This window comes from Globicephala melas, chromosome 4 (genome assembly GCF_963455315.2).
Source record: "Globicephala melas chromosome 4, mGloMel1.2, whole genome shotgun sequence".
NCBI classification, from domain to species: domain Eukaryota; kingdom Metazoa; phylum Chordata; class Mammalia; order Artiodactyla; family Delphinidae; genus Globicephala; species Globicephala melas.
This window is the reverse complement of record NC_083317.1, coordinates 108,481,734-108,509,634: the sequence shown is the minus strand read 5'-3', so window position 1 is coordinate 108,509,634 and position 27,901 is coordinate 108,481,734. Positions and strand designations below refer to the sequence as shown.

The 27,901-nt window shown below is 39.1% G+C and overlaps 1 protein-coding gene across 1 annotated transcript in view; it reads right to left on the bottom strand.

The window, feature by feature from the left end:
- The window catches only part of PLCH1 (phospholipase C eta 1), a 240,388-nt gene that overhangs the window by 209,271 nt on the left and 3,216 nt on the right, over positions 1 to 27,901 (bottom strand). Inside the window, exon 2 of the mRNA XM_060298491.1 lies at positions 3,681 to 3,799. Within this exon, the coding sequence (XP_060154474.1) occupies positions 3,681 to 3,759 (79 nt within the window). The 5' untranslated portion in view covers positions 3,760 to 3,799. The remainder of the gene's footprint in view (positions 1 to 3,680; positions 3,800 to 27,901) is intronic.

The following is a 27,901-nucleotide window of genomic DNA, read 5'->3' as shown; positions in this document are numbered from 1 at the left end:
CTACATCACCAATTAGGCCTCTGGCCAGGAAGGGGTGGCTGGCTAAAAACTAATTATTTAATAAGCTAATTAGTTTGATTAGAAGTTTTTTGTGAGGCAAAGTCAAAGTACATATAAAGCACTTTTTAAAAAACATACTACATAAATATTTAATACCAGAACTATCCTTAATTTTATCCCTAGATAGTAAGAGACACTCGTAATTCAATTCAAAACGTTTCTAGTCTAGATTTGTCTTGGTCATTCAGAAACATTCATATAACAACATGAGAGCAACAGAAGTAAATTTCAATATAGTAAGTAGGGGTGATACCATATAACTTACAGGAAAGCAACATCACAATTTTTTCAACATCACAATTATAACTAGCAATGCATGAAAACAAAAATTAAGTCACCTCCAAGTAGGAACTCAAATGTTTGAAAAAAGCTTGTGTGCATTAGAAATTGGATATATATAAATTGTAAATACACTGATAACAGGTTTAAGAATGTGTGTCCCAGGTCAGAAAAAAATGCTGCAATTCACGACAGCCAAGAGAAAGAGCTGAGGGTACAGGTAATTTTCAAATAAAAATAATTCATGAAAATATAAGCCATTAAAGCAAGGTTCATACTACACAAATTATTCTTTGCCCAAGTTTTTTCTCTATATCAAACATGTTAAAACAAAAGCCAACTAGAGGAAACCTCTAGCAATTGGCTTCTTTGATAGGCTCAAAATCCCTTTGGATTCAAGATTCCCTAAAAATCTGGGCAAAGGCCAGGACAAGTGGGAACAAAAACAGCTCATCATAATGCCTACCAGGGGTCCTCTCCTGACTGACACAGAATTGTCAATTCAATCAGCTCATTTCTGTTGCCTAGTACCCACCGTTTCCTACCTTTTCCAGGTATTCCATTCCTACATCAGGACTGTTGCGAAGATGAGAGGAGATAAAAGACCGGGTAGAAACATACAATTAGTGTTATTTCTGTTACTCCAATTTGGGTTGGGAGATTGTGGGTAATTTTCTACATTGTTTCCAATGAGAACCTACCTCCTCTATACTCAGAAAGGGAGGCTATGAATGTGCTTTATGAACTGTGAAACAGTATACAAATATTACATTTTTATTTTTACTTTTATTGACCCCCTACTGCCCACCTAGTCCTCTTTTTAAGGTGGTTCCTTTCTCCTGGGAATACTGCTTAAGTCTGGCTAGCACAATTTGCACATCTGAGTCTGCATATTCTAAAAGTCTATTATCTTGCAGAGGAAATGGTTCTTTTCTGTTTATAATGGAGGTGTTTTGTTTCTTTTTGTTTGGCTTGATTTGGTTATGTAAGGAGAGTTACCAGCAGACCAGGAGAATCCCCTCTAAAAGAAATCTGACCTTTCTAACTCAACATGTCCTGTCTTTTCTCATAAATGTTCAGAAATCATCTACAAAGATGTTATCACTAGTGCCCCCTTGGCTTAAAATATACCAAGACTCCTCACAATCCTCCATAAAGTTAAATAAATTCCTGTCTTCACAGACATTACTTTTCTGCAGAAGTAAATACAGTGGAAGAGCAGAGGCATCGTTCTTTCCTGAATTACATATCCTTTGGCATAGAGATCCAAAATGATATTTTAACTATCAGAAATACTTAAAGCTACTGCTTTATTATAAATGACCAGAATCATAATTCTCACTGGCTTTAGTCCTTTTAATCTTGGGAAGATTTGATATCTCTAAATCTTCTCAAATGAGTAATTCTTCAACGTAAGTAACCAAGTCATATTTTAAGTATTCTACTGCCCTCTTGTGAATCTCATGTTCAGAGACAAGATAGCTCACAAAATACATACAGCAACTGGAATTCTCAGAAATACTTCAGTGGAATCTCAGAGACTAGAACTAGGAAGAACCTAAAAAATCATCGAGACCAGTACACTCATTTCACAGACGAGAAAACTGAGATCCTGAAGGATTATATAACGTAGTCAAGATCAGACATGGCTGGTTAATAGCAGAGAGAATACTGTTGAATAGAACTTAAACCTCTCAGAGTGTTAATTTTGCTATTAAAATGGAGGTGCATCCTGGAAAAAAAAAATAGTGGGGTTTTGGAGTTGAGCAGACACGAGTTTGATTTTAGATCACCACTTCAACAACCTCCCCAAACCTCTGTTTCCCTATCCATAAGATGGGATGAATAATAACTATTGCAAAGGTGTTGAAAGGATTCAATAGGATCATGTTCCTCAAGCCCTCAGCAATACAGTAATTCACTAAGTGGTAACACAGTTTTAACAATACATAGGAAATTGTTTTTAAGTTGTTATAGCCTTTGAGATCTCTGGACAAAGGTATTCTAAAGTAATGAATAAATAAAATCTGAACTTTTTCAAAATTGGCACAAAACTTGGAAAAAATAAAGCTAATTTTTCTAACTCCTGTGTTTATCATATTTATTCTTTTTTTTTTTTTTAATACAAGTAAATTTGTAACAGAAAGCACCACACAGCAAACACCGTGTGAGAGATGAAGCAACGAACAGGGTCCTTAGATGAGGTTCACAGGAAAACAAAGCAGAACTCAGTGCCAGCGTGTTAAGTCACCATATCTTAGTCTCCTTTGCTAAGAGGCTGTCGCCGCTGCAATGCCAAGAGAGCCAGCCTGGAAGGGTAGAGGCTAGAATTTTAGATCTGACCTTGCTAATAGCTGACTATGCCAACTTGGGCTGGTCATTTCATCTCTGCTTCCCTTTCTTGACCTGTAAATGAAGGCATCCTCTACGGAGTAAAGTCCGATAGTGAGGTGGCATAATGAACGTGAAAAAACATTGTAAGATGTGCTTTAACAAAGTAAGTAGGGTTAAGTTTGTTATCTTAAACTTAATCTAAAGCAATAAAAAAACAGTAAGTCTGCACTAAATTGGGGAAGAAAAACCAAACTTAGAAAGTTGAAGGTAGCTTAGATCAAGGATTCTGTTCAGTAGCACTCCACTTCTCATGAAATCTCTCTTCCCTCTACAATTCCACCAGCTCTTAATGGAGATTACTCCAAAAATTCTGCCAACACATGAATCTCTGACTCTTAAGTAAATTTCACTCAAGGGCACCCTGATATCAGGATTGACAGAGCTTATCCCTGGCTGTATAACACAAAACAAATATGCCAGCAGGGTAAAGGCAATTCATCTTAGTTTGCCATGAAAATGACTAATGTTGATTATTCTCTGATTTACGGCTGCAGTCATCCAACCTGATCGTTATGGTTAAGTGCCCTCACCTGCTCTGTTTTTATATGGAGCCTGATAGAAGGCACACACCATGCTGGTTATAAGCCCTGATTGATGATCCACCGATATTAACCGAGAACTACCTAATGGGTCTAGCTCCCCCAATTTCAAACATCGGAAAGGGATATTACTGGAGTTGACAGTGTAGTAGAAGAGGAAAGGCACTGACATAAACTAACCTGAGAGGTAGAAAGTAACGATGCTGTTATGGCTGCTGAGGGGTGGCACACAGCTTGCAACTCTGCGGAATGAGTCCAGTGGGGATTCTTGGGTAATTTTTCAGCAACAAGTTAACTCAGGCTCTTGGTTCAACCCAACAATCATACCACATTTGCATCCAGAGTGCTGGAATAAAAGTGCTCTCAGAAACAAAAGATCCGCCTACAGGAGTAGAAAAGGCAACTCACCGTGAAACAGACTGTTGTCCACCAGAAAATGCCTGCGGTACTGCACACAGTTCCTTTTCTCCAAGTTCCAGTAACTCATTGTCAGAAGATTTCTGGCACAGCATCAAAACAAAATTGCTCTGTCAAGGGAAAAGGAAGGAGACAAAAATGAAGAAGGCGGAAGCCACACGCTCATGCTGGCCGCCTGACACCATTAGTCCCCGGGCCTTAGCGGGCAGCACGCAGGCCTCACACCTTCCCCACGTGGGGAGCTGGAATGCCCCAGGGCCCAAGAAATTCCCCACAAGTCTTCCCACTGGATAGAAGGTCACTTAACATACCACAACAGGAGCTTTTTCTAATAGCACCTGAAGGGGCTCAAAGTTACCGTTGTCCTGGGGGTGGGGGGGAATCAATCCACCAATGGAGAACAAGTTTCAGAACTGGTTTATGTGCTCTAGGCTTCGCCCGCACTCAGCCAGGACTCAAACCAGTCAATGCTGGTAGCTTTTCAGGAAATCTCAGTTGCAGGCGGGGAGGGGACTAACAGGAGGGTGACTGACATTCCCAGTTTCCAACTTTTGTGTCAGCACCAGTCTGGTGGACTGCGTACCTGACCAATCCAGGGAAATCTTGGAAATTATAATGGCATCCATGTAGCCATGGGCCAGGCAAACACAGCAACAAAGGCCGCCTCCCTCTCTTGGACTCACTGTGGGTGCCCATTTAGGGCCCCTAGGACCTGACTCTGCCCCCTGTAACCAGAGCCGGGTGAACAAGCAGTGGGCCTGCTCCTCCAGAAGGCTTGCCCCTCCACGGACAGAGAAACACAGTGCTAACCAGAGCAAGGACTTGAAAAGCAGAGATGCCAGCTGATGAATTAGACTCCTCCAAAAGCTGGTGTGCATAACCCTAAACAAGGCTCCCTTTGTTCACAGGATCTGGCTAAAGCAACTTTTCAGAATTCCATCTTCTTTTCTGGTCACAGAATAAAGCCAGGCAAAACCAAGCAAGGCTGGCATGAAGGAAAATCCACAGGTGGGAAACAATTTGTCATCTGTCCTATTAAAGCAATCTAGACTTTTGTGAAGGCACTCCAGGATGGAGTCAGTACTGAAAACAACAAATGATCAGAGCTGTGCCTATTCGTTAATGGAACCACAATTGGTGTAGGTTCCTAAAGCTTCTGCCAGAGCTTCTCCTTGGCTCCCTAAGCCTCATTCTTCCACCCTCCCCTACCTGTAACCTATTCTACCTTTTCTCAGGCTCCAGGAGACCTGACCCCCCCTTCTTCTTACCCCACCCCCACCTGGCTAAATCTGGCTGCTTCTCCCACTCCCTGGGGCTGAGGGTGAGTCCCATCACGCCAAGATACAATCACTCACGGAAAAAACTGTAAAATAAGATAGAAAACAGGTGATTATGGAGACAACCCTCTCTGCCCCCTCCCCACCCAGTATTCCATACTACAAGGATTTCTCTCAAAAAGTATTTTAGGTATACAGTTAGATATGCTCAGTTTTAAAAAAACTCAAAACTGAAACTCGAAAAAAAATTTTTCATTGAAAATCCCCTCTTCCCTCATTTCATGTCTCTCTCCTGGAATGACCACTTTTGCTTGGTGTGAATCATTCCAGTCTTTTTTATGCATTTATTTATACATGTATTCGATTTTGAAGACACGTTTTTAATAAGAATACCTTTTTTCAAGAATTGGAAATAATTTTCAGTAATATCAGTAGTAACTATTTCCTACAAAAGTATATTCATGATTTATATTAGAAATATTTTACAAAGAAAAATATTTTAGGTTACACAGAATTAAGGAGAACTGTCTGTATTCATGCTAACTTTTCCTTAGTAACTTGATCTTATGGTTTCATGTGTCATTCTTCTTTTTTTTAACATCTTTATTGGAGTATAATTTATTTACAATGGTGTGTTAGTTTCTGCTGTACAACAAAGTGAATCAGCTATATGTATACATATATCCCCATATCCCCTCCCTCTTGTGTCTCCCTCCCAGCCTCCCTATCTCACCCCTCTAGGTGGTCACAAAGCACCAGCTGATCTCCCTGTGCTATGCAGGTGCTTCCCACTAGCTAGCTATTTTACATTTGGTAGTGTATATATGTCATTGTTACTCTCTCACTTTGTCCCAGCTTACCCTTCCCCCTCCCCGTGTCCTCAAGTCCATTCTCTACGTCTGCGTCTTTATTCCTGTCCTGCCCCTAGGTTCATCAGAACCATTTTTTTTTTTAGATTCCATATATATATATATATATATATATATATATATATATGTTAGCATATGGTATTTGTTTTCCTCTTTCTGACTTACTTCACTCTGTATGACAGACTCTAGGTCCATCCACCTCACGACAAATAACTCAATTTCGTTTCTTTGTATGGCTGAGTAATATTCCATTGTATATATGTGCCACATCTTCTTTATCCATTCATCTGTCGATGGACACTTAGGTTGCTTCTCATGTGTCATTCTTTATTTTGCCCTCTCTGTTCATTCTCAATCCAAGGAAGGTTAGCGGAATCAGAAGATGAAAGAATAAGGTGCTTTTGTGTATAGTCAACAAAACACAAGCACATACCTGACTCTCATTTGGCCCTTCCTTTTAACCAGATGAAAGGAGAGAAGAGGATGTTAGAGTCTGTGACTCACCCATGCTGCTAGGAAAAAGCAGCAGTGGGACTTGAAATCGTACCTTTGGATTACAAACTCTTCTGGGTAGGTGTTTTTAAGAAGAGGGGACTCAGTTTAAATGGTTGAACTAGAACACAAAGGTATATGTAATTGAACCCTATGGTCTCCAGGCTGTGTGCCCCTATTTTGGTTAATCATGGGCATGTCTTACCTCCCCTGGCATCTGTTTGCTGCTGAAGGGCAGACAGTAAGCCACCCCTGGGTGCCAGACCTGAGCTGGGCACACACTACAGGCCCTCAGTAAACGTCAGTGATGTCCTCGTTCTATGCCGCATTTCCTGGATTCCCTCCAGTATGAGACTGAAGGAAGGAAGTGCCCACTCTGGCCTCCAGAATCACAGCAAATGATTTCAAAATTGAGAGATACCGGAGGTGGAGGTAATGAATGGAGTCAGTAGGGCTGAGGCAGGGGAAGAGACAGCTGTGCAATAAAGCCAATCTCAGCCACAACCAGATTTAGATGAACCAGCAGCCCAGCACTCACTAAGGGGAAGCAACTGAAAGGGACCTTAGAAACGAGCTCAAACCCCACATGGTGTAGCCAGAAGGAAACTGAGGCCCAGAAAGTAGGTGTAACTTGCAAGATAGCACTGCTAGGTAGCTATTCGAGAAAGCTGGCAGGAACCCCAGGCTCAGCAGTACCAAAGCAGGGATCTTTTGAGTGTTTCATGATCCCATTTGTGTGAACATAATGGGTGAAAATATCCACTAAAATATACTTTCATTGATTTAATATTTGCTATTTAATATATGTTACATTTGGAACTCTTTATAGAACATACGGATCCCCAATCCTTGTAAATTAATAACTGACAGTGACTAAGGAACATCGGGTAGAGAAACAACTCATTATTAAGACTAGTTTCAAATTCTGCCTTCAGAACAAGGTTAATATGAACTTTTTTCGTGGATGATAAAGTTATAGGAAATGTTATATGTATGTATTTTACTTATCTTTAACAATTTCTTTTTATCCATTTTTAGAACTTGAAACATGCAGAAAAGCTAAAAAACAAAAAACAAAAAACTTATATAGTGATATCACTTACCACCCAAAGACAACTACCATGGATACTATGGTCTTTTTTTTAAACAAACTAGATCCTATTAATTTGAAGCCTTTTTTCTTTTCATATAACTTACTAATATATGGTGACATTCTAGCCGTATCAATAAACATACTTCTACAGAATACATATGTGATTTGAAAAAGTGTAATCAGCTCTACTCAAAACCTCCAAACTCCAAAAACTCTAAAGCAGCAACAAGAAATAAAAGAAGACAAGCAAGTATGCAGAGGATTCATCAGATGAACTAAAAATATCTAAAAAGTTGAAATGTTCCTAAGCCCATTTTTTAAAAATTTTATTTATTTATTTTTGACTGTGTTGGGTCCTCATTGCTGCGCATGGGCTTTCTTCTACTTGCGGAGAGCAGGGTCCACTCCTTGCCACGGTGCCCGGGTTGCTCACTATGGTGGCCTCTCCCACCGTGGAGCACGGGCTCCAGGCGCGTGGGCCCCAGCAGCCGTGGCACACGGGCTCAGCAGCTGCGGCTCGCAGGTTCCAGAGCACAGGTTCAGCAGCTGTGGTGCACGGGCCTAGCCACTCCACAGCATGTAGGATCTTCCTGGACCAGGGCCTGAACCCTTGTCCCCTGCATTGGCAGGCGAACTCCCAACCACTGCACCACCAGGGAAGCCCCCTTAAGCCCATTTTATAAGCGATTAGTAACTTTTATAACATTCCACATTTCTTTATTTTTGCCATTTTTTTCTATAGATACATGACCAAAGTTGCCAGTGTCAAACTACAGACCAGACATAAACCTGTGGTGGCAGGACACCATGAAGAAAGAAAATATTAGAAATTCGAGGACACTTTTCACTAAGAAAAGCAGGAACAATTTTGATTAATAAGCATTTGTCAATGCGTTTAAAATGCCACAAAGGAAAGAGAAATCCTTCACAGCAACACCCACTCATTTTAACTAAAGCCCCCTAAGAAAAAACACACAATGGCAGCCACCTACTGGTTGTTCCCCTGCTTCCTCTGGTTTTCCTCTAGGAAACACCTTCTCCCACTTTCTTTCCATGAGACTTAGCTGGTGTCAACTCCATCCCTATTCAGGTGAGGACGTGGTTTAGGTCTGACAAAGCTGAGCACTGCCTCCCCCAGGCCATACTAGTACAGATGGTGCACATAGCCCACCTAATTCAGACCACTGAGAGTCAGGCATGGATGTCTGTCTGAACTGTTGGAGAAAAGAAATTTTCTTTTCTGTTGGACTCAAGGTTGTGAGGCTGTGAAGTTGTGAAGCCTAGAAACCTAGAACTCCTGGCAGCCATCTTGTTACTACAAGAGAAGAAAAAATCTATGTGGGACTGGATTCAACCCAGAGGAATGAAGATAAACTTGGTCCTACTGATATCGTTTAAGGCACACCTGAAGCCAGATCTCTCCCTGTACTTTTTAGTTAAATGAGCCAGTACATTCCCTTCCTTGCTTTGTTTAGTTTTGTTTAAACCATATTGAGCTGGGTTTACTGTCACTTGCAACCAAAGAGTTCTGACTGATGAAATGTGTCAGCAAATCAGAGTAAAGAGAGCCCACAGGGCAGTCATGAGCTCTCTTTTTTGGTTTCATCTCTAACAGTTGACTCACTGGGGGACCTTGGGCCAGGTTTTTTAGCTGGTCCTCTGAGTTTCAAAATATGACTCCCTATTTACTTGGGCTTTCCCTAGGGACATGCCGCATTCAAGTCCTTTGTTTTGGTAGTAAAGGATTCCCTCACACCCCTTGAAGGTGTATTTAAGCAGAGCAAACCCTGAAATCTTTTCTTCTTTAGAATTCTCTTAACTGTTTTTACATGTGAGGCAAATCTATATCACTGCTTTAACATGAGTTTTATGGAACACTACAAATCTGCTCAAGCCACTTGAATGGCTTAATAAAAGACAAACTATTCAAGCTCATATATGGAAATCAGAGTTCTAACAAAGGAAAAGGAAGAATAGGAGAGTCTTAAAAGAGAACTTTGGGGAAGGGGGAATATATTCATATATGTGTATGTATGTGTATATACACACACAAACACACTTTTTTTTTTTAAGTACAGGGATTTGTTACTACATGCTATCTCCACCTCTTCACCTACTGTGACTGCTACTACCACAGCCAATTCTTCTCTGGCACCCCTCTTCCATAAAAACCAACACTCCCACTCCCACTCTTTTATATTCTTTCTTTCTTAAAAATAATATATTATTTGGGCTTCCCTGGTGGCGCAGTGGTTGAGAGTCCGCCTGCCGATGCAGGGGACATGGGTTCGTGCCCCGGTCCGGGAGGATCCCACATGCCGCGGAGCGGCTGGGCCCGTGAGCCATGGCCGCTGAGCCTGCGTGTCCGGAGCCTGTGCTCCCCAACGGGAGAGGCCACAACAGTGAGAGGCCCACGTACCGCAAAAAAAAAAAAAATAATAATAATATATTATTATTTGTAAATCATTTTATGGTTCATACAATATTTCCATTTCTATCTTGTATTTTTTAAAAAAAAGATCCTTACAATAGCCCTATAAGTCATGCATCATTAAGCATGAGTTCAAAGAGGCTAATAGGAAATAGTAGGTTGCAAATTCATGTCTTCTGACTCCAAATCCACTGTCCCAGTCCCAGGGCTATACTCTGTCCAGCCGTGTTTCCTCCCTGACACTCCTTCCCTATGGAAAGAACCTAGAGTTGTATTACTCATAATATACAAGGTATAATTCTTCTCATATCCACCACTCAATCCAACTCCACTATGGGTCAATGAAGGGGAAGAGCCAGAAGGAGGAGAAGAGATGACTAAATGAAACATTACTTATTCAAAATATACCTACCTTGTCCCTCCAGCCAGGAGACTTTGGAGTATACAGACTGGAGGGGATCCAAGCAAAGTGTCAGTTCTTTGAGAATCAAATGGTGGGAGGTTTCTTTGCAATGAAATTTGAGTGAGCTATTTGGACAAAGCTCAGAAACACCAAGGCCAAATTTTCGAGCCAGAAATCATTGTGAGAACTATCTGAGGGGTTCATGTGCTTTCCAAATTGCTAACAACAGGGAGGAAGGCTATAGCCAGAAATTAAAACAATGCATAAACTCACCCTGCTGTTGGAAAAGGAGTAACTGCTTCATGGGATGCGGTAAGGCATCAAGGGACAATGGGAAAATGTCTGACTGGATGTCAAGAGGCCAGAGTTGCAGCCCAGTCCGCCCTCTGACTAAACAGTGTCAGGTAAATCTCTTCACTCCCCTGTGCTCGGGCTGCCTCATCTTTGGAACAAAAGACGAGTGGTGGTGAATGAGATGCTCTCTCAGAGCTTCCAAACTTAATATTCTACAATAATAAGGACTATGGGCAACCCGTACCCCCGACTAATATCCCCATCATTCAGCTGTAATTATAAATTAAAATAGCCCTGAGAAACCACAGAGTTAATTCCCATTAGTATACCCTTTAACTCATATGGAGAAGTGATTTCCTTCTCCTTAAGCCTCGCTGAGAGACAAAAGACATAACTAATATGCTCTGACAGCAATATTCATACAACAGCAAGTGCTTAGAAAGAGGAAGGCAGAGGGGAAAAGTCCCCAAACTGTGTCCTGCACCTCACAGCCTCTGACACAACACGTTTAGGAATTTCTGCACCAAGTTCTCTTTAATGGTTGAGAATTCAAACTCAGTCCAGTTAAAAGCTAAGATTTCAAAGACAGCTGCTCTTCTCTCATTTCTCCACTAATTTTAAGACAAACAAATCAAGAGACTTACACAGCACAGGGATGGGATGGGAGGGCCCACGGCTCCTGTCCCTGGACCAGGCCTAGACTAACAGGTTCTAAAGCAGCTCAGACGCCTGGGTCAGAAGGCCCTGGTCAGAGGGGCCCCACTCCACTCCGCAGATGGCAGGTCACTATCCTCCCCTCCCCCTTCATAAACTCCCTCCCTCACTTCCCACAGGTTTCCAAGCACTGCCAAACTGGTTGTTAAAGGGCTCTGCAAACAGCTTAATTCCATAGCTAGCCCCCTCCCAGCTATGTACACACAGGGAAAGAAATAAAAGGGTACTTTGTTCATTTTTTAAGGCTCACAGGGGACACCACTAAACCCCAAGTTCCCTGTGTGTTTTCTTTAAACCATCAGGAGCTGAAAATATTCTGAGCTAAGTTGAGCAGTGAGATACAATCACCCTCCAAAGACACATGGATGCTTCATTTGAAAGGGCTGGTTTCAAGTATATAATAATAGGTATCCAGTGCTTGAAAGAGTTCATACCTTTTGGTTCAGTAATTCAGCTGCTGGAAATATATCAAAAAGAAATCTTTAAAGATACAAAAATGTATACACAAAAAATATTCACTGCATCATTTTTTATGATGCAGAAGAATTAGAGCACTAAACAGTCAGCTACTGGGGTAGCACTGACTGTAGGTTAGATATTAACAATTGTGTTCTGCAAAAACTTTGTAAGTGAACATGGAAAATGCTCATGATACGATGCTATGTGAAAAAATAGGATACAGTATGTATCAACCATCAAAAGCAGTATTGCATAGAATAATGGATCTTCATCTTAAGAAACAAAGTGCTTTTAATATTTTACCACTAAGTGTAATGTTTGCCATAGGTTATTTGTAAATATTCTTTATGTTAAGAAAACTGGCTCTATTCTGATTTTCTGAACAGCTTTTTGCATAATTTGATATTAAACATTATAAGACATTTTCTCTGCATCTACTTAGATCATAAGATATGTCTCCATTAATCTGTTAATATGAATTTTCTAATGTTAAATCAACGCTGCAATCCCAAGATAATACATTGTGAACAAATTGGATTTATCTTTTTAACACATTGCTAGATTTGGCCTGCTCAGGTTTTATGATTGTTACATGTATATTTCTAAGTAAGTCTGGCCTATAATTTCCATTTCTCATATCGTTCTTGACACGTTTTTATACTGAGGTTATCACAGCTTCAAAAAATGTATCTCTATTCCCTGGAATGATTTATGCAAGTTTGAAATTACTTTTTCCTTGAGTGCTTGGTAGAACTTGCTCATAAACCCATCTAAACCTAGACCTTGCTTTATGGAGAAATATTTGACTAATGGTTTATTTAATTTAAAAATTATAGAATTATTCAGCCTAGTTTTTCTAATTTAGTTTCAATAAGTTATACTTGTCTAGAAAGGTATTCACTTCCTCTAAGCTTTCAAATGTTTTAGCATAATGTATTTCATAACTTTTTTTTACTATCTACATCTGCTTTTCCACTCCTAATATTGTTTAGGAATATTGTGCCTCTCCCTTCTTTTGAAATCGGCCTCACCAGGTGTTCATCAACATTACTAGCTTTTACCAAGAGCCAAACTGTATCATTTTTGATCCTCTCCATTGAATAATATGGAATTATTATTATTTCCCTCCATCTATTTTCTCTGGGTCTACTTTGCATCTTTTTCTAACTCTTCAACTTCAACATCTAGCTAATTTTCAGGCTTTCTTCTTTTCTAATATAAGCATTTATACATGCTTTAGCTGCTTATCCCCACCCCAAGTCTTGACCCAAAATATTTTTGTTATCATTCAGTTAAAAATATGTTCTGATTTCCACTGCAACTTCTTTGATCCAAGGGTCATTTTGAAATATATTTCTATAATTATTCAGTCATCTTTTGTGATCAGTTTCTAGCTTAACTGCACTGTGATCACAGATCTGGTCTGGATGATACCAATCATTGTTTGCTGTTAAGACTTGCTTGATGACATAGTTTGAGGTCATTTTTTGTAATGTTCTATGTATGTTTGAAAATAATGTGTATTCTGCAGTTTTGAGATGCAGTGACCTTCACATGTCTATCAGCTCAAACTTACTAACTGTATTGCTCAAATCTTGTGTGTGGTAGCTGACCTTTTCCCCTCTTTATCAAGTACTGATGAAGTATATTAAAATATCACTAGGAAGGGAATTCCCTGGTGATCCAGTGATTAGGATTCCATGCTGTCACTGCCGAGGGCCTAGGTTCAATCCCTGGTTGGGGAACTAAGATCCCACAAGCCACGCGGCACGGTAAAAAAAAAAAAAAATCACTGGGAATATATGTTTCCCATTGTAGTTCTCTCAATTTTTGCGTAATATATGTTGAGACCACGTATTAGAGACCACGTTTTGCGTTATATTGAGACCATGTTTAAAAACCACAAAAGGTTTTTCTCTGATGAGTTCCAACTTTTGAACCAATATGACCTTCTTTTATCTCTAAAAATGCTTTTGACATTTAAAGTCTATTTCATCTGATATCAATACTGCCAGCTTTTAGTTTTTGATGTTAATAGTGACAGCTTTTAGTTTGTAATCACTCATTTATCTTTTTCTATTATTTTACCTTCACCTTTCTGTATCCTTATGTTTTAGACATGTCTTTTATAAACAGCAAATAGCCGAATTTTCATTTTTCATCTAGTCTAACAATCTTTGGTTTCTTTATATTTGCTAATACATTGGATTTTATTTCTACATCTTATTTTGTGTTTGCTACTAGTCGCCTATTCTATATTTCTTTTCTCAACTTTCTTGACTTCAGATTTAATAGTTTTCTCATTTCAATTTTCCCTGTTGGAAAGTTATTCATTCATTCTTTTACTAAATTTTAGTGGTTGCCCTAGAAATTTTAACAGGTACACTTTACTTATCAAAGTATAAATTTAATCTGTATCTTTAACTTCCTCCCAAACTATACAGGAACTTTAGAAGATATTGACTCCTTCTGCTTCTCCAATTTATTTATGTCACTTATTTTACTTAGTTCCCACTGAAGACATGATTACTACTTTATACAGTCAATGTGTGTTTTACTTACAAATTTTCCTTTTCTTTGTTCATTTTTTTGTTTCTGAGACATTCCATCTGGTAATAATTTTCTTCTGCCTGAAATGTATCCTTTTTGTGAGGATCTGCTAGAATTCTAGGGTTTGTTGTGGTTTTTTTGTTTGTTGGTTGGTTGGTTTTAAGTCTGAGAGTCTTTGTCTTTGCTTTTTAAAGATATTCTTAACGAAAACTGAATCCTAAGCTGATAGTTAATTTCTATCAGGGCATGAAATTTAATATTCTACTGTCTTCTGGCTTCTATTGTCACACCGTCAGGATAATTTGTCATGTCTTTGAAAATAAGCTGCCTCTTCTCTCTGACCTTGCTTAAGATCTTCTCTTTACATTTTGTGTTCTGCAATTTAATTATATTTTGTCTGTGTGGATTTTTCCTTATCCCGAATGGAATTCAGATAACTTCATGAATATGGAAAGTGATACTTTTTATCAGTCCTTGAGAACTGTCAGTCATTATCTTTTTAAATGTTGCCTCTTCCCATTTTCTCTCTTCTTCTGAAATTATAATTAAACTTATATTGAGTCTGAATTCTCTGTCTTCCACATTGATTAACCTTTATTTTGGGGTTTTCATTGTCTTGCCTCTCTGTTGCTATCTGAAAATTTTCTTCAGATCTATCATTCAGTTGACAATTTCCCTGTTCAGCTTGGGTTAATCTGTTCACTGAGTTCTTTTTTTTTCCCCCAAGTTCTATAATATTTGGTTCTTTCTCAAATCAGCTTGGTTAGTCTTCAGAGTTTCTGGTTCTCAGCTTAAATCTTGTGTTTAGTGATTTTTTTCAAACTATGAGATGCTAGTTTTCCTTCTATTGGGTAGGACAAAAGGTTCATTCAGTTTTTTCCGTAAGATGGCTCTAGTAGCACTTAGCTGCCTTTAACTTCATTTGAAACAATTTTGTTAAACTGTATGCGATAGCTGTCATATCAGTGTGCATTTAAAAAAAGACATCTAATAAATTAGTGATGTTGAGCATCTTTTCATGTGCCTCTTGGCCATCTGTATGTCTTCCTTGGTGAAACGTCTATTTAGGTCTTCTGCCCATTTATTTATTTTTTTTTGCCGTATGCGGGCCTCTCACTGTTGTGGCCTCTCCCGTTGCGGAGCACAGGCTCTGGACACGCAGGCTTAACGGCCATGGCTCACGGGCCCAGCTGCTCCGCGGCATGTGGGATTTTCCCGGACCGGGGCACGAACCCGTGTCCCCTGCATCGGCAGGCAGACTCTCAACCACTGTGCCACCAGGGAAGCCCCTGCCCATTTTTTAATTGGATTAGTTTTTTTTGATATTGAGCTCCATGAGCTGGGTGTATATTTTGATGATAAATCCCTTGTCGTTTCATTTGCAAATATTTTCTCCCATTCTGAGGGTTGTCTTTTCATCTTGTTTATGGTTTCCTTTGCTGTGCAAAAGCTTTTAAGTTTAATTAAGTCTCATTTGTTTATTTTTGTTTTTATTTCCATTACTCTAGGAGGTGGGTCAAAAAAGAGAGAAATGCAAATCAAAACTACAATGAGGTATCAACTCACACCAGTCAGAATGGCCATCATCAAGTCTAGAAACAATAAATGCTGGAAAGGGTGTGGTGAAAAGGGAACCCTCCTGCACCATATGTGGGAATGTAAATTGATACAACCACTATGAAAAATACTATGGAGGTTCCTTAAAAAACTAAAAATAGAACTACCATATGACCCAGCAATCCCACTACTGGGCATATACCCTGAGGAAACCATAATTCAAAAAGAGACATGTACCACAATGTTCGTTGCAGCACTATTTACAGTAGCCAGGACATGGAAGCAACCTAAGTATCCATCGACAGATGACTGGATAAAGAAGATGTGGCACATATATACAATGGACTATTACACAGCCATAAAAAGAAATGAAATTGAGTTATTTGTAGTGAGGTGGATGGACCTAGTCTGTCACACAGAGTGAAGTAAGTCAAAAGGAGAAAAACAAATACCGTATGCTAACGCATATATATGGAACCTAAAAAAAAAAAAAAGGTACTAATGAAACTAGTTGCAGGGTAGGAATAAAGATGTAGACAGAGAATGGACTTGAGGACACGGGGTGGGAGGGGGAAGCTGGGGCAAAGTGAGCTTAGCATCGACATATAAACACTACTGAATGTAAAATGGTTAGCTAGTGGGAAGCAGCAGCATAGCACATGGAGGTCAGCTCGGTGCTTTGCAATGACCTAGAGGGGTGGGATAGGGAGGACGGGATGGAGGCTCAAGGAGGGGATATGGGGACATATGTATGCATATGGCTGATTCACTCTGGTGTACGACAGAAACTAATGCAGTATTGTGAAGCAATTATACTCCAATAAAGATCTATTAAAAAATAAAAATTTTAAAAGGCATCAAAATTGAATTTTTATAGCCATTTTAATATTGAAGATGGCAGAAAAAAGCAACATTTTCCATATATTATGCTTTATTATTTCAAGAAAGGTAAAAATGCAACTGAAATGCACAAAAAGATTTGTGCAGTGTATGGAAAAGGTGCTGTGACTGATCAAATATGTCAAAAGTGGTTTGTGAAGATTTCTCACTGAACGATGCTCCATGGTCGGGTAGACCAGTTGAAGTTGATAGCGATCAAATTGAGACATTAATTGAGAACAATCAACGTTATACCACGAGGGAGATAGCCGACATACTCAAACTATCCAAATCAAGAACTGAAAATCATTTGCACCAGCTTGTTTATGTTCATCGCTTTGATGTTTGGGTTCCACATAAGTTAAGCGAAAAAAACCTTCTTGACCGTATTTCCTCATGCGATTCTCTACTGAAACGTAATGAAAACGTTCCACTTTTAAAACAAATTGATGGGCGATGAAAAGTGGATACTATACAACAATGTGGAATGGAAGAGATCGTGGGGCAAGTGAAATGAACCACCACCAACCACAACAAAGGCCAGTCTTCATACAAAGAAGGTAATGTTGTGTATATGGTGGGATTGGAAGGGAGTCCTCTATTATGAGCTCCTTCTGGAAAACCAAGCGATTAATTCCAACAAGTACTGTTCCCAATTAGACCAACTGAAAGCAGCACTCAATGAAAATCGCCCAGAATTAGTCAACAGAAAACGCATAATCTTCCATCAGGATAACGCAAGACCGCATGTTTCTTTGATGACCAGGCAAAAACCGTTACAGCTTGGCTGGGAAGTTCTGATTCATCCGCCATATTCACCAGACGTTGCACCTTCAGATTTCAATTTATTTCGGTCTTTAAAAATTCTCTTAATGGAAAAAATTTCAGTTCCCTGGAAGACTGTAAAAGGCACCTAGAACAGTTCTTTGATCAAAAAGATAAAAAGTTTTGGGAAGAAGGAATTATGAAGTTTCATGAAAAATGGTAGAAGGTAGTGGAACAAAAGGGTGAATACATTGTTTAATAAAGTTCTTGGTGAAAATGAAAAATGTGTCTTATTTTTACTTAAAAAACAGAAGGCATATTTTGGCCCACCCAGTAATTTCATTGGTGGGGATTCTTTGAAGTCTAGGATAAAAATAGATTCTTCCAAAAGAAGGGGGAAAATTGGTGTTCGCTCAGTACCAGGGACACTTGCAATGTTGGAACTCTTTAAATCAAATTTCCATTTTGAGGTTTTTCTGACCACCTAGTTATTATGATTCCAGATGCAAATCTGTATTAAAGCTGGCTCAGGATCACAAATTCTCAGGACCAAATAATCAGGGTCTGCTCAGAACCAATATTTTTGAAAGGTGATTTTCCTTACAATATTATAGGGTTAGAAAGAAGGTAGATAATTATTTTTATTTTTGTTTTTATTCTAATTCACCCTTACAATGAGGGAGAAGCCCTTTGAAGTCCTAGCTTTATGACCAAATGGTCCCTTCTCAGATGTTTTAACTTTATCTCTTGTCCCTTGTGCCCTCAGGCCATGAAAGCAGAAGTTCAAGTTAACCTGGTTTGGCAAATGTCCTCAAGGCAAAAAGCCAGCTTCATTGCTCAGTAGACCCTTCTTCACTTAGCATTTAAAGCCTGAATATTCATTACTTTCTTACAGGTTACTGCACTTAAGAAAATAATCTTTCTACTGTACCCAACATGTTCAAACTGTTTCATCGGGAGTATCAGTGAACTATATTGCTAGAAACAGAATTCAAGCCTGGGAATTCACATTCAAAGCCACAGAACCTTGCAATCTGACAGTCAAATCAGGACCTGATCTAACCCAAAAGCTTATTAGGCTCAGTGCCTGCTAATTTGTAATAACGGCTGGTACTTTTTAGCACTTCCTATGTGCCAAGTATTGTGGTATATATTTTACGAAACATTATTTTTTTCATCTTTACAGTGATCCTAAGGGCTAGGTATAATTATTATCCCCATTTTACAGATAGAGAAACTGAAGCACAGAGAGAAACTGAAGCACAGAGAGGTTAAGTAACTACCTAAGGTCCACAGCTATCAAGTGACAGCACTGGTACTTGAACTAAATAAAAATTAACTTCAGTGATTACACTCTTAAGATCTATGTAATTTTGCTCCCTAATAAATAATGAATATAAGACAGGGAAAGAGAAAAAAGACAATAAAAGAAAGAGAAAGGGAGCGAACACACTACTAGGTATGGCAAACTCAGTAATGAGATCCAGACTTTTCAATGTACAATCTTTTCCAATTCCCTATGTTCATGTAAGGGTTGAGATATTTTTCATCTTCTAAAAATATATTCCTTCACTTTCAAAGTGGGCACGAAGTGCAGATTGGAAATTAAAACTACATTGAGAAAAAAAACACTCAAAGGAATGACTGTTTGGTAATTAGATTTCAACTCTCAGTGGCCATCAGTCTTGAAATCCAGTCCAATATTAACACCTTTGATCATATATGAAGACTATTCCTGATGACACACTGACATCCAAAAAATCCTTGATTTATACTAGTTGTCTCTAAACCAGTGATTTCCATACTTTTTGAATATTAGAAATGGACTTCGGAATAGCTCCACCCACAATTCCCTCATATATAAGGATGCCCAAAATTCAGTCTCAGAAATGTCAACCCCCAGAGAAGGGCAGATCCCCCAGCTTTCCCAAGTTCATCTTACCCCCTCTCCTGTCCACTTCCCTACCCACCAGTGAGAGAAGGGAGCTTATCACAAGGAATGTGTTGGACTCCCAACTTTGCCTGCTTTCCCTAACCCTTCCACCGAGCAATACGCGCGGCTCCAACAGGAGATCTGCCTTGAGCTGGGCAACTAAACCTCCAGGCAATACCTTCTCTCCTTCCCAACCACAGCAGGGTGAGTAGGGGAAGTGTCCCCCTTTTTGTGTTCAAAAATAGGATCTCAGGACCCCTTAATGTGCAAAAAGCTATAATCAAATCAATTTATGAATCAAATAACCCACAAGTATGCTCTGGGCTCTACTATACGTACTGAGGGGATGGAGAGATGCCTAAACACTGTCCCAAGTCATCAAGAAGCCAACGATCTAGATGGGAGAATAGTGCATAGATAGAAACAAAAGATTTATATAAAACTTGCACAGGAAAAGGCAGAATGTATGATTGGTGGCAAATGAAGCATATTGTAAAGGTTCAAAGAAAAGAAACCAAGGCTGTCAGGAAAGAGTTCCTGGACGGTGGGAGCATAGAGCTAGATCTCAAAAGATCAGTAGGTTTAAAAGAGGGAAGATGAGATGGGGGGGAACAGGAAGGGCAGTTTAGTAGGAAGGCACTGTGAATGCTCAAAATACTGCTCAGTTATCAAGGTAAAAATTACTAATTTACATTGTTAATATGATGTTTAAATACATTGTGATAGGGAATTCCCTGGCTGTCCAGTGGTTAAGACTCTCCCCTTTCACTTCTGAGAGCACAGGTTCGATTCCCTGGCCAGAGAACTAAGATCCCACAAGCTGCATGGTACAGCCAAAAAAATAAAAAAATACATTGTGATATAACAAAGTATATATAAGGAAATTGGCAAAAATAACATTTCACCAAGAATGCCTAAACATAACTTATTCAGAATATAAATCCCGCAATAGGCCTCTCTTTAAAAGGATGGTAGGGATCAAAGACAATTTTGCAAACATTTCAGCCTAAGACAATGGTGGTAAAATTAAGAATTAAAGTTTAGTTTCTCTAAACCAGCAGAGATGTTAACTTTCTAACTGTTCAACAGAGAACTTATATCAATGCAAACATAAGAATGTCAGAAATTATAAAAAGGACAAGTAAAATGTCCTAAAAGCAATACAGAAGGAGATAGGATATTAAACTTAATTTGCTCATATAAATTCTCAAGTTCAAAAGAACAGCAAAAAAATCTAGTCAAATATTTTTTTTTTTTTAGATGTTGGGGGTAGGAGTTTATTAATTTATTTATTTTTGCAGTGTTGGGTCTTCGTTTCTGTGCGAGGGCTTTCTCTAGTTGTGGCAAGCGGGGGCCACTCTTCATCGCGGTGCACGGGCCCCTCACTATCGCCGCCTCTCTTGTTGCGGAGCACAGGCTCCAGACGCGCAGGCTCAGTAGTTGTGGCGCACGGGCTCACTTGCTCTGCGGCATGTGGGATCTTCCCAGACCAGGGCTCGAACCCCTGTCCCCTGCATTAGCAGGCAGATTCTCAACCACTGCGCCACCAGGGAAGCCCTAGTCAAATATTTTGAATTGTGGAAACTCAGCTTTGTTTTTCATGTGCCGTATCCTTAATCTTTAAGAAGCTCTGGGGAAAAAAAAATCCGAAGCTGATGGAGGAAGCCCAAGTTAAATGCATCTAACACATTTCGTGTTAACTTACTCTTTTCAAGCTTATAAGTTCTTGATTCTTTAAGTCTAGGTAATAAACAGCCTGTTTGAAGTTGCCATCTGACGAAAGGTGTCATAGAAAGCATTAATGAGAAAAAATAGGGAAATAAAACCCAAGCAGTATTACAAATTCCTCAAATGAAATTTATAGTGTGGATTTGATGTTTTCTTCTTAAAGTAGAACAAAATAGATTATAGACACAGAAACTAACTCCTGGTTATTTGTCACTGGCCTATATGTTTTCTATTATATTCTCTTGCATAGTTTCCTTCCATTGAATATCTAATATGCTCGCACTAAAATCATGGGAACCAGACTGAGACACTATTCTAGTGGCCAGGTCTTGGTTCATGGCCACCCTCAGAATCCTCCATTATTCCAAAAGAATCTTGTCCACATTCAAGGAAGAGCAGCATTCTCCTGAGTGTCCAAACAAACAGAATCAGAACCCACCAAAGTCTGAACGCTCAACATTTCTTCTTTCCTTCGGTAATGCTAGGGCACAAGAACCTATGCAGCCACAAGAGACAATAAGGAATTCAAGTTAGCTTTGATCCCAGGCAGTGGGAACCAAGCAGTGCTACAGCCAAGCCCAGTGTTGACACCATCCTGCCAGGACTGGAGATACTTTTGGATTCCAAAGACACCAACTCTCCCAGACCTGGGGAGATGAGTGAAATATTTGAGACTTGGAAGGAAGTGTGAAAAGCAACTAAATGCTTATCATATAAGAAAAGTAAGTGTGCTGACTCTGATCCTCTATCAGGCAGTGATCTGAAACCTATTCATTTGTCTCTTCAAAACTGATTTTTTAATCTATAATAGAAAGAATGAAGTGACACCTTCTACTCTGAGGCTCTGCTCAAAATGGAAATTTGTAAAGTTAGCCGTAAGTGAATATGAGGAAAGCAAGTTTTATCTATATCAAGATGCTAATTTTTTACCTATCAGGTTAGCAAAAATCAAGAAGTTTAATGACAAATGGTGTTGGTGAGGGTGTGGAGAAATCGTCATGTAATACATTTCTGATAAGGGTAAAAATTGTACAAATTCTATTGAAGTCAATTTGACGATATTTAGCAAAATTACAAACGTACATACCTTTGACTTAGCAATCCCACTTCCAAAAATATATTCTATAGCCATACTTGAACATGCAAACAGTGTATATATAGAGTTATTTACTGTACCATTGTTTTCAAAAGATCAGAAGCAACCTAATTGTCCATTAATCTGGTTAAATTTTAGTATATCCATACATTGGAAAATAGGTGGCCCTTAAAAAGAAATCCAGAAGAGCCAACATAATATTGAACAAAGTTGGGAGACTGAAACTATCCTACTCAAGACTTACTCTAAAGCTACAGTAATCAAGACAGTGTGGTATTGAAGAAAGAGTAGATAAATAGGTCAATGGAACAGAATACACAGCCTGGAAATAGACCCACATAAATGGAATCACTGATCTTTTACAAACAAGCAAAGGCAATACTATGGAACAAAGACAGTTCTTTTCAAAAAAATGGTGCTGGAACAACTGGACATCCACATGCAAAGAAACGAATCTAAACATAGTCCTTATACCCTTCACAAAGATTAACTCAAAATGAATCACAAACCTAAATTTAAAACACGAAACTATAAAACTCCTAGAAGATAACATAGGAAAAATATCTAGATGACCTTGGGCATGGTGGTGACTTTTTAGATACAACACCAAAGGGATGATCCATGAAACAAAGAATTGGTAAGCTAAACTTCATTACACCTTAAACCTTCTGCTCTGTGAAAAACAATGTCAAGAGAACGAAAAGACAAGCCACAGCCTGGCACAGAATATTTGCAAAAGACACATCTGATAAAAGACTATTAGTCAAAGTACACACAGAATTCTTAAAACACAAAAAAAAACACCTGATTTAAAAATGGGCCAGAAACCTTAACAGACACCTCACCAAAGATACAGAGACGGCAAAGAAGCATACGAAAAGCTGCTCTACGTGATAAATCATCAGGAAATGCAAATTAAAACGAGATACGATTACACACCTATTAGAATGGCCAAAATCCAGAACACTCACACCACAAAATGTCGGTGGGGATGTAGAGCAACAGGAGTGCTCCTTCCTTGCTGGTGGGGATGTAAAATGGCACAGCCTCCTTGGCAGACAGTTTGGCAGTTTCTTACAAAACTAAACATATTCTTACCACACGATCCGGCAGTTGTGCTCCTTGGTATTTACACAAAGGAGTTGACAACATATGTCCACACAGAAACCTCCACATGAATGTTTATAGCAACTTGATTCATAATGGCCAAAACTTGGAAGTAATCGAGATATCCTGCAGTAGGTGAAGGCAGAACACAGGATGTTTAGGGCAGTGAAAACACAGTGTATGATATCACAATGATGGATACAGGTCATTACACATTTGCCCAAACCCACAGAATGCACAACACCAAGAGTTAACTGTAATGTAAACCATGTAATCTAGGTGATTATCATGTGTCAAAGTGGGTCATCAATTGTAACAAATGCACCATTCTGCTGGGGGTTGTTGGTAATGGGGCGTCTACGAACGGGTGGGGCAGGGAGCACATGGGAAAGTCTGCACCTTCCCTTCAATTTTGCTGTGTACCTACAACTGCTTTTTTCAAATTAAGGAAAAAGAAAAAAGAATTAAGAAGCTCTATGTGCTAATATGGAATGATATAAAAATATATTGTTACAAGAAAAAATGCAGAATCACATGGATGGTGCATTACCATTTGATTCTTAAAAGGAAGAAAGCATCCATATGTATTTGCTTGTATATATATATCTTTTTGAAAAAATACATAAGAAACTAATAACACTATTGGTCTATTAAAGAACTGGATGGCTGAAGAACAGAGGTGAGAGAATTTTCACTCAATGCCCTTTTAGCTTTAAAAAAAATTTACACATGAGAATGTATGATCTATTCAGTTATTCTTTGCTAGCAAAAGTTACAGAGTAATAAGAAGAATTCTGTGAGGAAAGAATGTTTTATTTACTTCACCAAATTTGAGATGAGAAATTTTCAAGAAAGTGCTGAGAGCTGACCCTGACTTGAGTTTTTGCTTTTGATTGAAACTGGACACTAAATAGTAGATTTCACATTTCTCTTTTGACGAGTAAAAAAGAAGTTGGTACACAGTTTGTGTTCACTCTCTTCCAAGACTGTATTTTAATGATTTACTCAGTAAACAGAAAACTACTTCCAATTCACAACCTATTTCAAACAAGAAAAGCTGTGGTTCACAATAAAACATTTGTACACAAGTTTTTTTTTTTTCCTTGTTCAATTTGAGAAGGATTCCTCTGACATTCACATTCAGACACTGCTCAGCAAAATAAAATCATCACATTATAGGGATTTCTCTATGGGTAAAAAAAATGGGGCGGGGTGTGGGGGGCTTTCTGGGCTTCACTCCATAAACACACTGCCAGCATAAGACAGGTTTAGTGACTCAGGAGTGGGACAGGTCTGATTCCCATTGGCCCACTGAGTCTGGGGGCAGCCAATACCTGATGCTCTATGAGAGGGAAGAAAACCATGAAAATTCAAAACAAACCTCCCCAAGCCCTGTTATTGAAATCCAGTGTTAAAAAAAATTTAAAAATGACTAAAAAAAAAAAAATTACTAAACGTGAAATTTGAGACTTAAGATAGTGAAAAAGAGAATTTCTCTTCTTTGAAATCACTTCCCATTTTCCTACTTCTACCACTTAGGACCCAGGAGGTGGTTACTTATTTCTTTATTATTGAAACCCAAGTATTGTTTTTCTTACTTTAATTTTACTTACTAAGTTTCAAAATCTAAAGGCACAATAAAGGTATACAATGAAGAGTTTACCTCTGGTATCTGTCTCGCAACTAACATTAGTTTCTAGTGTACCCTTCAAGAAATATTCTATATGCATGGAAGAAAATCCTCCCTTCTTTTCTCAACCCTCCCTTTCTGTTTTACACAAATGGTTGTAAGGAACCAACAGTCTTTACATTGAAATAAAAATCAAAGGATCTTTTCATAATACTAACTCCTTTTTCTATAAAGAAATCTTTTTTTAAAAAAATTTCTTTTCAATCCCATATCACTCAAAGTTAAGAAACAGTTGCTTGGCAAAAAGAAACAGGAGGTCTAGAGAACTAAATAACATACAATTACACAGCAAATCAACTCACTTAACTTCTGGTCCAGGATTCTGACCCCTGAAAAAAAACATACAGGTCTTCAAAGTTCCCACCAGAGGTTCCGCTAGCACTCCACGGAGACCTGTTCCAAGATCCAGATGCTCCTTCAGTTAAATTGAAGAGGGAGAGAAGAGGAAGTGGGAAGCTAAATTCAAATGTTTGGTTCTGGCGGACTAGCAACAAGGAAGTGAAGGCAGATCTAAGAGAAACCATGATTGCCTTAGATCAGTTAATCAGTAACTCACATGCGATAGCACCAAACTAGATCTTTCTGCCTTCCAGTGGCAATTTAAAGCTAAGGCATGGGCACCTGAATGGTTGGACAGGTTCTTAAGTCCCTTGCTAAATTCAGAAGACAGAGCCACAGAGAAAAGAGGCTGCTAGTAGGATAAGACACAGAAAAACTCATGAAGGAGGAAACTCAGAGCGCTCCAGGGCCCTATGTGTTGCCTCAAGCGAGGCTGGCATCCAGTCTTCTGAAACCCTCCACCTTTTCTTCTCCCCTGCAGTCAGACATAGGGAGAAAAGAAGGCCCAGGATAGAGGTGTGCTTTTAAGGTGTGGTGTACTAATAAGGTCAGTAGACCGGGTGTGTGCTGGCAATGTCAAGGTTCAAGTCCCATTTCAGCTCTGTGAGTGTGGACATTCCTGAGCCTCAGTTTACTCATGGGTAAACCCACTCAAAAATGCTGCAAATCTGAAACCAGCTTAGTACAGTCTCAATACCACAGCCAGTGTGGTTTTAGAAGCACCAAAACTCCAGATTCTAGCCTAAATTTAGAAATTTTCAGCAACTGTGTAAGTTGATTCAGGTCTCCAATTTGAAAAGCATTACAGAAAGACACCATCTGATTCTACCCAGCAGTAAAGTTTATGCAAGATAAAAATTAACATCTAAGTCTTGGGATGCCAGAAAATACACATTAAAATCATGAGGGGTCCTCTTAGACCCAGCACAATTTGACAACACAATCTCAAAGTGATAAGTGGGCCACTTTGATGTGAAAAAGCATCGGCAGAAGAGAATCTAAACACCACTCACTTCTAAACAAATAGCCAACACAGTTTATAAACAAAGTCTTGAATGTGTTTCTGGAACCAGGCCTGAATTTATAACCTCCTAAACTCCATAGAGGGAATGCAGCTTCTCCACTCACCAAAAAGCTGAACAGAAAAACCTCTAAATGTCTATTTTGATTGGCATGGTGAGTTTGAAATGAAAACTCAGTATTTTTCATAAATTAAGCCTTGCCTTTCTGAGTGGGAACATGATGTAATAGAGCACGTAGGCAGACAGACCTGGGTTCAAATTCCAAGACTATTCCATACTCACTTAGATCTTGGGCAAGAAACAAATCTCCAGGTCTCACTAGTAACATGGGATAATAACTCCTCCGTCTTTTTATGAATTTTAAAGTGACCTAAAATAAATGCCCAGGCACATGATTGGAATAAATCAATGTTTATTTCCTCCTTTACTTCCAGAGTCCCTTGTTTAAGATATTTACTGGACAATAACGAGAAAAGCTGCTCTACCATGTATTAAATCCTAATCATGACAGAATTCCTCAGGCCAAAATACATACTGAAAAATATCTCTTTTGCGTTTATGCATGTGAACCATATACATTCTCATGACATACACGTGGTTATAACCAAATATCAGAAGGTGCCCACTGTCAATTCCACTCAGTGAAATTAGATTAAGTCATAAAACATTGCTGGTGTTTGAACATTTTATAACTACAACTATAGCAAGTTCATACGGTTACAAATACCCAGTCTAGAGCAAGGATTTCATATCTGTCCTCCCTAGATTTCCTAGAAACAGCAGGATCATTAGAAATCAGAACATTTTCACCTGGGTTCTTTCATTTATTAGCTGTATGACTTTAAGAAAATCCTGTGGCAACCTTAGGCCCTGGTGTCCTGATTCACATAATAGTAGACGTATTTTTCTGCTCTGTAATTTCATGATGATCATGAGGTACAAGCATTTAGTTTAGTGCATCTAAAATGCATACTTGATGAGAATTTTTTTTAACTTTGCTATAAAAGTTTTCTTAGTTGTCCCTCTGTGTTCATCCTGTCCTCTTTTACTTTGAAGCATGGAAGACAGAGACCCTGAGGATAATAACACAAAGCTGTGTAAACTTCTTCATGGGCTTCTTAAAATGCACTTCTAATTCGGCACACCCTACCACAGCAGTCCTGGATTTCTCCTTAAACAAAAATCGTCACGGGTGTCAAAGAGATGTGAGTGAGTGTCCACTGAACTGTGTCTAAATGATTTTCCTTGTGAGCAAAGCTGGCCTGGAATAAGCCCCTACCAGTGAGGAAAGAGAACATGCTTCCCAGGCTGAGGAGGCATTGTTCAAAGTAATGAGTTCTGCACCACTTGGGCCACAATTCACAGCTGAGTCTGATTTTCCAAGACAGAGAGCAATAACCAAATGGGGATGATCTTCAGCAAGCTTCTCTGAGCTAATAAAAGACTCATGAGGTGGTGAAGGAAAGGAGGCTATAGTCTCCCTAATCTTCTGTGTCCTAAGAGTGACAATAGGA